Here is a 12115-nt window from a genome sequence, read left to right on the forward strand (position 1 = left end):
TAATTGTGATATTTTTCCGCCACAGCACAGCGTCATGATTGAATATAGTGAGGTTGATTTACTCTCATTTTCCTGTGTTACTTTAATTCATCTATTATTTCTGAACACTTTTCAACTTTAAACTTACCCAACTTAACTCTAACTCATTTAAAACCTCAATTCAGTGTATTTCTATGGCACCAAACTTTACAAAACCCTCCTTAAAGAGCATTTAAATTTTTTATTTCGCTATACATTTGAATTATTTAGCATTTTCTGAGCGTTTAACTGATGTTATGAACACGTGTTTCCTGGAAGCATAAAATCAGAGCAGAGCTTCATTTGATGCTGCAGCATCTGAGCGTCAGGTTTAGCGCAGAACTGCATTTTCTTATGTTTCTGAGCGTTTTTTGGTGGTGGAATCGGAATAATGAGGTAATTTTAAAGCAGAACCAGAGCATTAAAATGACTAAACTGTCAGAATTTGTCCAGTTATCGTCGCATAAATATTCAGACTGATGATGAGCGTCTGAAAATCTCACAAAATCTCCTTTAAAACAATGAAAGTGGAGCTACAACGGAGGCTAGGAAGTCTTTAGTTTGTCCAGAATCAGAACTGAAATGAACCAACATGCCTTCACTTTGGGAAAAGTCAAACAAATTCACGACAATCAAACTTTAAATTCATTCTGAGACTCGTAAATAGAACTCTATATGTCAAAAACAACGTTTAAACCATGTTCTGTGCTTTCTACAGCTGCACAAAAAGACTACTTTGCATGTAGAAATTAATTTCAAATGATACTAAAGCCAGATGTTCCTGCTAAAGCTGACGTTTTTAAAGCCTTTAAACCGAGGGTGTCAAACTCATTTTAGTTCAGGGGCCAAATTCAGCCCAGTTTGACCTCAAGTGGACCGGATCAGTTTTTACTACATGATCAAAACGACAAAAGTCTGATCAAAAAGGAAAAAAATATAAAAATGAGAAAAAATACTGTGAAAATAAGACACAAAACGTCCAAGAAATGAGACAAACGACATGAAATAAAATGAAACAGAGACAAAAAATTAGACAAACAAGTTACAAAGCAACAAAGAATGGATAAATGACGAAAACGAGACAACAAAACACAAAACGACGAATAAAGCAAAACACAAAATGACAAAAAACAAGCGAGATGAAGAGGAAACACAAAACGACAAAAACGAGAAACAAAATGACAAAACATGAGATTAAAGTCAGACAAAAACAACATCAAAAACAAAACAAAATATTACAAAAATGAGACACAAAGCAACAAAAGAACAATAAACAATCTAGTATTTTACTTTGGGATCCAAACAACTTGTCATGGTCAAGAAATTATTTTAAATTTACAGTTTTACTCATTTACAGTTAATGTCTTCTCTGTAATTTTTACACTTTGGGGCCGGATTGGACCCTCTGGAGGACCACTTTTGGCCCGTGGACCGTATGTTTGACACTCCTGCTTTAAACATTAGTCACCTTTAAAAGAAGCTCTGTGCAGAAGAAAACAATCGTATTATTTTAAAAATCTTGTGAATTTTCCGCAGCTTTGAGCAGCAGAAGAAGCTGACATCGACCTCATTAATCTTCAGTTTTTCTGTTGTGTTTTTGTCTTTAATCTTCTTCATGTCATTTTAAAGCTGCCTGCTTTCTGCTCTCTGCCTCCCCCTACAGGACTGCTGTGGTAACTGCAGCGACAGCGACGACGAGCCCACCCGGCTGTGACCCCCAAACACGCCGTCTGATTTGTTTACAACCTTTTTGCACATTTGTATTTTTACGGTAGTCCTCTCTCTAAAAAGAAAAAGAAAAAAAACGTCAGAATGTATATTTTCAGCCTCGCCACGATGTTTAATGTTATTTAAAAACCTGCTGTCGACCGAGACGGACGTAAAACTCCTTCCTCTTTTTGTTTTTGTTGGGCTTTTGTTTTGTTTTTTCGTCCGTGGGGAGGCTTTGCTTTCACATGAACTCGGACTCTGAGAGCCGAGCAGCCTCTCTGGAACGACGCCTGCTGTAGAAGTGCCTTGCTGGAGGGCACCGCGGTCGCCGAGGCGGGACTGGAACCGGCCTCCACTCCGACCCACCTCAACGCTTGGTTTTTTATTCTCGTTTGCCGGGACGTCGCGGTTTCCGACGTTCGATGCCGGAACCATAAAGTCCACACCTGCAGATATTTTTTTAATCACTTTTAGAAATTTTTCCGATGGATTTCTTGAGACAATCGCGGCTCCGGTTACTGTCGTCAGTTTTAACCGAAAAGAGTCCAGATTTTACAGAAACACTGAGATAATTGACTCCCTGTAACGCCTTGTTGTGCCTTTATTTTTCTTTAACTTCACCTGAAATGAACAAGCAAAGATTTTAAACCATTTACCTGAATTTACCCTCACTTTCAAACAGTTTCTTGGGAATTTTCCAGTGACAAAAAGTGTGATTTGCTACCAACTACAGGTCGACTTTTCAGAGCAGGGTCATTGTTTTTAAACTTAATAAACCTCTGAACCCCAAACCTTAAAAGACATCTTTTCCTTTTTTTAAAATGAATAAATTTACCCCATTAATCAGAGCCAGAAGCTAACAAAAACAAAGAATCATTAAGTTTTCAGCTTTCTGATGACGGCCCTTGAACGTATCGTCGGCTATGTTCGGTTCTGTCATTTAAAAAAAAAAGCCAAATCTCAGCTTAAAATCATGATATTCATCAACTTTATTTTTGTTGAATTCTGATAAAAACAAAACAAGAAGCCACAACTGACTCCGCTTTGACCAACAATCATGTGACTGAAATAGGTTGAAGTGCAGGCCATGTTTCTACAAGAGAGAGAAAATGAGTTCAGAAACAAATTGAGAGTAAAACAAAACAATAAAATAAAAGCAGCATGGCTCAGACACGGTGAACAGAGCAGCAGGTTGTTGGAAGATACATTCAGCATGGTGAAACGCCTTTCCAGAAATGACTCAAAACTGGACTAAAAATGGTCCAAAGTGACTCAAATTGTCCAAAATTGCACAACAACAGCTATTTTAAACATAATTTGAGTAATTTTGAATTACTCTGATACAATTTAGAGCTTTTTTCAAGTTATTTGGGACCATTTTGAGTCAGTCTGGACATTTTTTGTTACTTTCTAGACATTTTGAGTCATTTTTTAACCATTTTATTGTTGCTTTGATCAAGTTATTTTAGAAAAGCTTTGAGTCATTTTGGGCAATTTTAGACTAAGATGAGAATATCTTGTTTACCAGATGAATAAAATAAATGCAGCATGGCTCAGAAACGGTGAACAGAGCAGCAGGTTGTTGAAGATACATCCAGCATGGAGAAACATCTTTCTACAGATGACTCAAAACTGTCTAAAAATTGTCCAAAATAACAAAATACTTGCCTTAGATTAGTCAAATTGTTTGTAGTGACTCAAAAATTAACATTTTAAACTCATTTCAAGTTATTTTTTGAGAAGTTTCAGTCCAGTTTTAAGTCTCTGCTCATCACCTCTAGAAAGATGTTTCACCATGCTGAATGTATCTTCAACTACTTGCTCCTCTGTTCACTGTTTCTGAGCCATGCTGCATTTATTTTAGTGATCCAGTTTGTTTTATTTTGAGTTGTCAGATTATTTGGTGTAATTTTTGAGTAATTCAGAAACGGTGAACAGAGCAGCAGGTTGTTGGAGAGACATTCCCCATGGTGAAACATCTTTCTAGAGTTGACTCAAAATCGGACAAAAAATTGTCCAAAATGTCTCAAAAACTATCATTTGGAACTAAATCTAAGTAATTTTAAACTCATTTACAGTCATTTAGGACAGTTTTCAGGTTGTTTTTGGACACTTTTTGTTACTTTAGAGAGATTTATAGTTCTGTTAGACAAGTTTCAAAACATTTAGGACAATTCTAGACTGAGAAGAAAATCAAACCTACTGGACGAATAAAATAAATGCAGCATGTCCCATACACAGTGAACAGAGGAGCAAGTTGTTGGAAGAAACATCTTTCTGATGTGCAAAATAGCGTGAAGACCACAGTTTTTAGAGGCTGTAAAAATGTAAATAGTTAAATATCTATAACATGAAGAGCCACAAATATTCCTCAGTGTTGGAGGACAATTCGGAGAAATGTTGATTCCACTTTTTTTCATGATTAAAACTGCATCGTACAGCAGAGAAGACGTTTCTGAGTTCTATACTCTTCTAGTCCTGGTTGTTCTGTTTCCATAGATGTGCAGGACGTCATATTGCAGTTATAAATGAGCCCTCTGTGATCAAAAAACGTGACAGGAGACAAAAATAGAAGCTGCTCGGGGATCAGAAGGTTGAATTAAATGGTTTTCCAAAGAATTCAAAGACTCAAAGTCGCCGAAATTACATCAGACTGCACTTAAGTCAAAGAATGTATCACATACAGCACAAAATGCACTTAAATCTTAGTAAACTCTGCATTTAAAGGAGGTTTTGACTACAGATCTGAGTATTTTCTCTCAGCGTTTCTGTTTAATTTTCATTTTTTACTTCCTTTTTTGCCGCCTTTTTGGTTTTTACTTTTGCTTCGAGCGGTTGGTTGGCGGTCTGATGGTTTCCAGACACCTTCAGAGAAATGTCCAAAGATTTGTCCGTCCACGTCAGGAACAGAAACCGAAACGACGAGAGTAACCGGAGCCGAACCAAGAGACTGAAACTTTGGTGAAAAACTTCAGCTGGACCTGCTGCAGTCAACGGCTTCTTTAAGAAAACGGCCTCTGATTTTAAGCTATTAAAGTGAAATACCTCTGAATGTACAAACTGCTGTCCTGTTTTCTTCGGATATTTTAAAAATCTGTTGTTGTTGTTGCTGTTGAATCCTATTTAAACCCCTTTAACCTGAACTTAGCAACCATAAATCTAAAAATGTGTCGAATTCTCATTTAAATCTCAACATTTCTTTGTCATTTTTGTTTGGTTCTTGGATTTCCAGAATCTAGCTTCCAAAATCAAAGCTGTACCATCAGTGACGCTAATTTTAAAGGGTAATTTCACGTAATTTAAACATGTTTTCACGCTTTCCTTTGCAGTTTTTGAAGATAAATCTCCAAAGCTCATATCTGTTGCTACCTAATTAAAGAAAAATATGCTGTTGTGGGAAGCATGCTAGCGCTACACTAACATGCTAATGCTAAAACCAACATTCAGCTAGCTTAGTTTAGCTTAATTTAGCAATCAGACTGGATTGTAAAGTCTTGTTTAGCTAGCTGTAGAGCTAGCATACTTGTTGCCAATGTTTTCAGTCTTTATGCTAATGTCAGATGGCCAGTTTAGCATATTAGCGTAGCCTTAAAGTACGTTCAAAATGCCAGAAAATGATTCCCTATGGAAGATAAATTTCGGTCGCAGAGTGTGAAGTATCTGTTGCTTGCAAAGTTATCTTTATTTGTTGGCAACGTTTAAAGGAAAAGGAAATTTCGCTGGATTTTGGTTTGATTTTATTCTGAATGTTCCTAAAGAAACATTTCTTTTAACATTTCTTTTTTTCCCACCAAAAAATGTTCAAAACTTCCCCAAAAATGTTGAAAATGTGGAATTTTTTGCTGTGAAAATATTGATTTTTTCCCCCCACATTTTCAAACTTTAAAACGGGTCAGTTTGACCCTCGGGACGACAGGAGGGTTGAAGGCCACGACTCCTAAACACCAGCATCGATAAGACGTTCATAAAGTGCCTTCATGGCCGGACATTCGTCTCTCGGAGATGTTTCCATAAATTTGAGTGTCAACAAGCAGCGAACCTGTCCTCCTGATTCATCCGAGTGACGTCCGTCCTGAGCAACAAACAGCTTTTTGACTCGTTGAAATTTGAACAGCCTGTTCTCAGAAATAATGACAGCGGGACGGTGAGCCCTGCCGGGCTTCGTCTCTCCAGCTGAATGAAATTACCTGTAATGAGGACGGAGACTGTGGACGTGTGGATTCATTTCTACATTTCAGAAAAGTCATTCTCCTCGGTGTGATTTCTGTGACGTCAGGACCTTCTCCTCAGCGTTGCTTTCTCCTCTTCTGCTGTCGATTCTCAACAGAAACGTCTCGGCTAAAGTCAGAGAAACTTTCAGTGATTAGAGGCTTCTACGCCGCCTTCATGATTTTCTGTGACCTGGGCTAAAGAAAACCAGCGTTAAAAAGGTTGATATTGTCACATTAATTCCACCAGCGGCTGCTTTTTAAAGCCTCACAGCAAACAACCCTCCATTAACATCAACCTTCTGTTAGCTTCTGCTGCTAAACAACGACGTCAACGGAATATTAATATTTACCATCAATGTTCATGTCTTTAGTTATTCTACTTTTTAAAAGAACATTCTGGGAACTGAAAATATTAGTAGAACCTTCTTAGAACTTTTTGGGAATAAAAAAAATCTACGTTACATCACAGGTTAATTCCAGGTTTTTCTAAACAGTTGTGTACAAAGGTGTATTTTTATACAAACAACTCATGAAAACAAAAGTTTATTGTTTTATTTTTGGTTATTTTTTTCCAATAGAACTGAACGTTCCATAAACGTTCCATCGTAAAGTCAAATATCTGATTAAATTCCTGAAAAATGTTTTTGTTTTTTAGAATTTCTTGCTGATAAATGGATCCATTTTTGTTTTGTTTTTTGTAGATGACGAATGTAAAATCGACTACAATAACTCCACTAGTTTTCACTTTTGAGTCACCAAATCTATATTTCATGCTCTTTTATTATATTTCCAATCACATAAAGAAGTTGTTTGGTTCTGCATAGAAAACCGACTGGCATGGATCTTTTTATAACTGTTTTTAAAGGTGTTTTCACTTTATTTTCTTACTGTGAAATTCTAATAATCTTCAAAGATGAATTAAATAATTAGAAGTTAGACTACTTATTTTTATCACTTTTTAAAATATCTTGTGTTTTTTATTCTTTTCAGTGGTTGAAGTGTTTTGTTTGGTGGTTTTAACAACCCAAAAAAAAGGAATGGCGTAATTTCACATTTTTTTCTGACTATAAACTAGTTATTGTTTCACATAATTAGTGAAACATAGTCATCCCTCAGCAGCTTTAAATTCTTGTCATTAAGCTCCAGGAAGTGAAATGAAATAAATCGGTGCAGAAGCAGCAGCGTCCACGTCCTCCATTTTACCCTCCGTTACCACGGCAACCCCAGGTCAGGAAGGACTGGTGGAACGCGGCATCAGAGGACCGGCGCCCACACAAACACAAACACAAACACTCGTCTCCACGCCGCTGATTGCTGCCGGTTTTAATGATGGCAGCTGAAGAGGCTCTGAGGCGTCGCAGCAATCAGCAGGAAGAAGAAGAGATTTCATTAAAACTCTCCGAGCTTCGGTCAACGACAGACGATTCAGGAGGTCTGGAGTCAAATCGCAGCCGTTTGGTTCAATTTAGAGGAAAAATGGGATCAAATATGAAGCTTTTATGTTGGAGAGAATAAGACTGAGACTGGAGGAGGTCAGAAAAATGGAGACAAATGGACAACTTTTGTTCTCAATAAGATCTTTTTAACCTGCAGTGCAGTCAGACCGTTCTAACGCTGATAGAGTGGTCTGACTGTGTGACAGCTGGTCGATCAGTGAATTTTACGTTGTTGATGGTGATGTTAGAAAGGACAAGACTGATACGAGAAAAATGGAGATAAATGAATGAATAAATGCTTCTATTTCAGATGTGCGGGGGAAAAAAGCCACAAAACAAATCAAAATATTCAAAACTACAACAAAAGAAAAGCAAAAAATAACTGAACATATCCGTAAAGGAGTAGGACGAAGCATAAGCATGTTTACTTCTACCTCTTCTCCATCTCAAACATCAGTCACTCCTATTTATGTACATATTTACCAACAGAATAGAACATATTATTAATAAACAAATATTAAATAATCACTGATATACCCATGTTAAAGGCCCTCCTCCTCCCTGCACCTCGTGAAACTCAAACAGCGTGTGTGGCTGAAAGAGGGCGGAGACAGAGAGAAACTGGAGGTTTTCTCAGATAAACCTGCTGGCGACCAGGTTAGAGTCATAGAGTCTGTTACTGCGGTAACTGACCGAGAGTTTAAGTTACCCCTCTTTGTGAAACAGGCTAGAGTTACCCCTCTGTCTCAGGGTTAAGTTACCTCACTTCGTGAAACGGAAAACTCTGAGTTTCCCTCATTTCAGGGTTAACAAACTCAGAGTTTTCAGTGAACCTGCTTCGTGAAACAGGCCCCAGATTTTATTTGAATGAGTCTGTCGTGATGATGTCTGATCAATCTATTCTGACTTTATTTGAATTAATTTTTCTGTTTTTTTGTATATAGTGTCAAGTGAGGCCAAGTTTTGAGGTCTCAGAAGCAACCACTACCTAATAAAGGTTTAAAGCAGACAAATAATGATCTAACAAAGAAACAACATAAGTTAACCCAATGAATTATGCTTGCTGACTTATATTCTAAAGTGTTGAAATGTAGTTTGTGTAATCACAAGATGAAGTGATGATTTTCTATAGGAAATAATGATTCAGATTAATAAAGTCATGATATAAAGATTTAAACCGAGATGAAATGATTAAAAGAAGTGATTTCAAGTAGGTGTGTATGTGTTTGAACTGAAGTGAGCTGTTGTGAGCTGTGTACTTGCAGGAAAGAGGAACTAAGGCTTAGTCAGTGCTGGAGAGTTCTGTGCAGCCTGCAGAGTGCAGCGTGTTTCTAAACATGGTTATGAAATGCTCTGGAAAGATGTGTGTGTGTTGGTGACTGAAGCATAGCAAAGTGTGTGTAACCTGTAGTTACTAAAGCAAGAGGACAAGTGTGTCACTGAGTGGATGTGCTATTTGCTGTGATCCAGGGAGTCGTCACCGGACTTTCTGCCAAAGTACGCTGAGGACATCGCTGGACTTCGGCTCCACAGTTCTTTGAGGACATCGTTGGAAGAAAAGTTGTTCTGACTTTGTTCAAAAGAAGAAGACCACGCTCTGCTGAAAGGAGAGCCGTGATTGGTCTGCAAGAAGAAGAAAGAAAAGCATCGACAACATCCAAGGAAGTGAAGGAGGCAGCAGCAGAGGGCTGCTCCCCTCTCAGGGCTGGGAAAGCCAGGGACTCACCACAGCCAGGAGAGTCGGGGACTTTCCACAACCGCCCGCAGGACAGATGGGACGTCCACACTAACGTTCCAGCTGCTGCTACTAAGGGCAATTGCAAGACCACTATTGGCTTTCGGGATCTTTCTGCTCCCCCTGCTGAAGAGAGGGCACTTTTTGGACTGAAAGGGACTTTGTATAGAGTCTCCTAATCCACGGAGGAGTTCAACCAAACGCAGGTAAAGACCGGACACGGTCCATCCTCTCTGTCAGCTAAATTATACAATTAGAGAAGATTTCATAAGTACGCTCAGTTTAGCTATAGAGCTAATCATAATTAATCAAATTGTTTAATCATGAACTGATGCTAAAGCTATTCAGTAAAAAGCTACATTGCATTTAAAGGAAAGATTTATTGATTTCTTAAGACTCACCTACTCCGCATACTGATAAAAAGTTGAGTTTATTGTGTGCATTAGAACTTTTTGGAAAATGTACAGGTATGAGATCCCAGAATCAGACACAAGAAGGAGACTCTGACAGAACAACAGCTAAATAAGGGAACACTGTGATATTATAACCTGTGATTTCTGATCAGATTATGCCATAACCTAATGAATGTGTTTGAACTAACCAAACGTCTGTTTCTCACATTCTTTAATGTTGAAACAGTGTAAAAATCAGAAGCGTGTCTCACTGTAAAAAGGGATGGTTTGATTATTTTTGAAAGGTTGTCTTGATAGTCTTTGGTTTAAGAAGTAACCAGGTCAGAACAGCAGCTCACTGTGAAAAGTGATGTTTTTGGTTACCATAGAAACTGATGTTTTTGATAGATTTGACTAAAATGAGGAACTTATGCTTTATCAGGGTTTCCCACAGAAAACTTGCTAAGCCTGGTGGTTGGGCTGCTAGAGAAGCCCACCATGTTTATGTAAAAAAAAAAAGTAAAGTTGACAGAAATTTTGAAATTATGACTATTTTGTGTTATTGTAAGCCATTTATTAACAATACTTAAATGTAGAGTCTTACAAAAAGGCACAATCTTAAAATACAGTTTTAACAAACACAAAAAATACAATTAAAATAAATAATATCAATTGTTTTCACTTAAGTTAAATCCTAGTGAAACTTAAAACAAGCCATTGCTGTTCACATTTAAAAGTAAAATAAATTAACATAAATAAAAAGTGCAAACATGGCCAAGGGGTAAAAACAGGGAACTCAGAGGCTGAAGAGGTATATCCTGGACTGTGTGACCTCGTCTACTTTTTGCTGCACATGGTGTAGGTTAGATCAGTGCAAGCAATCCGTCTGGGCTTTTCATAGAACTCTTCCAGAGCCTTATTGTAGTCAAGCTCAGCCACAGAGGGACCATTTATTTTGATGCGGAGGCAGGCAGTTAGGCTTTTCCCCTGCTGCCTGTTCCTGAGGACTGTCTTGATCTATTGAAAAATAATCACTTAACTGACATTAAACAAATGTGTACCTACTTAAACTGCTAGCAGAAAAGTGAAAAAATACTCACCCTGTTCATAGCAGAGAAATCTCTCTCACAGTTGACACTTGACTAGGGATGTGCGGACGAGTCGTTTAATCGGTTAATTGTCGACTCATTTATTAAACGGTTAGTATTTTACTAGTCGGTTAAACGCTAGTGTGCCCCCCCCGCACAGCCACGCTTCGCGGCCCCCGGTCCCGACCGGGCGCCGCCATGCAGCTCTACGCTCGGCCGTGCGCCGCACACTCGTCCCGTCTGGGCTACCGGGTTGATCCTGCCAGTAGCATATGCTTGTCTCTTTTTTCAACCCCCCCTATCCCCCTCATCGTTAGCGGTGTTTTGACCACTCCAGCTACACCCACCACGTTCCTTCCTGCCACCCCGAAGCAAAGCATCGGCTCCACTATGTGGCCTGGGTCAACACATGATTCATTCATCCTGATGCACAGCAGTGAAAAGACTGCAGGGGGCGCTGTGTGAAATGCCGTGGATCAGCAGCTTATTTATATACAGATACATTCATGAGTTACTTTGCATTGACCATTCATGGTAAAATGTGGGTGTGTTGTGGGCGGAATGTGAGGTGGATCCACCTGTGCAATCTTCCAGCTGGTGTCTGATTTATCAAGAAATTGCATGCAGCTGTGCTTACACACAGTTTTATAAATCAGGGGCGAAGGGCGTACGCCAATTTCGGATTTTTGGCGTACGCAAACTTTAGTATGAATCCTACGCAATGTTTTATAAATGAGGCCCCAGAACATTAAGTCATGGTGTCTTGCAAAAAAGAATTAATATTGTGTATGACTTCCAGAGCTTGGAGGACTGCATCCATCAATGACTCAAGTAACTTATTGATGAAGTCATCTTAAATGGCAAAGAAAACAGTCTTGCAGGGCTCCCAGAGTGCATCAAGACTCTTCGGTTTCATCTTCCAAGTCTTTTCCTTCATTTTACCCCAGACATGCTCAACAATGTTCATGTCTGGTGACTGAGTTGGCCAATCCTGGAGCTCCTGGACCTTCTTTGCTTTCAGGAACTTTGATGTGGAGGCTGAAGTATAAGAAGGAACGTCATTCTGCTGCAGAATTTGCCCTCTCTTATAGTTTTGGATGTAATGGGCAGCAAGAATTTCTTGATACTTCAGACTGTTGGTGTTACGGCCGCAGCCGTATTCTGGCTCCTCCCCTGTGTTTTGTGTGCGTTCCTCCTCTGTGCTTTGTGTGTGTGTGCGTGAGTGCTCGTGTGTGGTGTGCTGTCACTCCTCTCAGGCTGCTGTCAATCAGTGTCACCTGCCGACTAATTGGAATCAGCTGCTGGGCCCTCTTCAGCCAATCCGGTGCAGCCACGGCCCAGCATAAGAAGCCACTGGACCTGAGAGATGACGGCTTGTCACTGTACTCCAGTCTTGCCCATGTGCCTCATCGTAGAAACTTTGTTAGACAACCGTTCGTTTTGTGATTGTGGAGGCACTAGTCTTTTCGTTCTCGTTTGCTACACACGCTGTGTTTGCGTTTAGGATTATTTGGGTACATTTTGG

At 39.1% G+C, this 12115-nt stretch overlaps 1 protein-coding gene across 2 annotated transcripts in view; it reads left to right on the plus strand.

The window, feature by feature from the left end:
* grk6 (G protein-coupled receptor kinase 6) overlaps positions 1 to 4788 on the plus strand; it is an 83840-nt gene extending 79052 nt beyond the window's left edge. For both annotated transcript variants that reach the window (XM_051937407.1, XM_022217944.2), the window contains one exon: positions 1682 to 4788. In XM_051937407.1, coding sequence (XP_051793367.1) covers positions 1682 to 1732 — 51 coding nt within the window. In that variant the 3' untranslated portion in view covers positions 1733 to 4788. The remainder of the gene's footprint in view (positions 1 to 1681) is intronic.
* The last annotated feature ends 7327 nt before the right edge of the window (positions 4789 to 12115 follow it).

This window comes from Acanthochromis polyacanthus, chromosome 17 (genome assembly GCF_021347895.1).
Source record: "Acanthochromis polyacanthus isolate Apoly-LR-REF ecotype Palm Island chromosome 17, KAUST_Apoly_ChrSc, whole genome shotgun sequence".
Lineage (NCBI taxonomy): Eukaryota > Metazoa > Chordata > Actinopteri > Pomacentridae > Acanthochromis > Acanthochromis polyacanthus.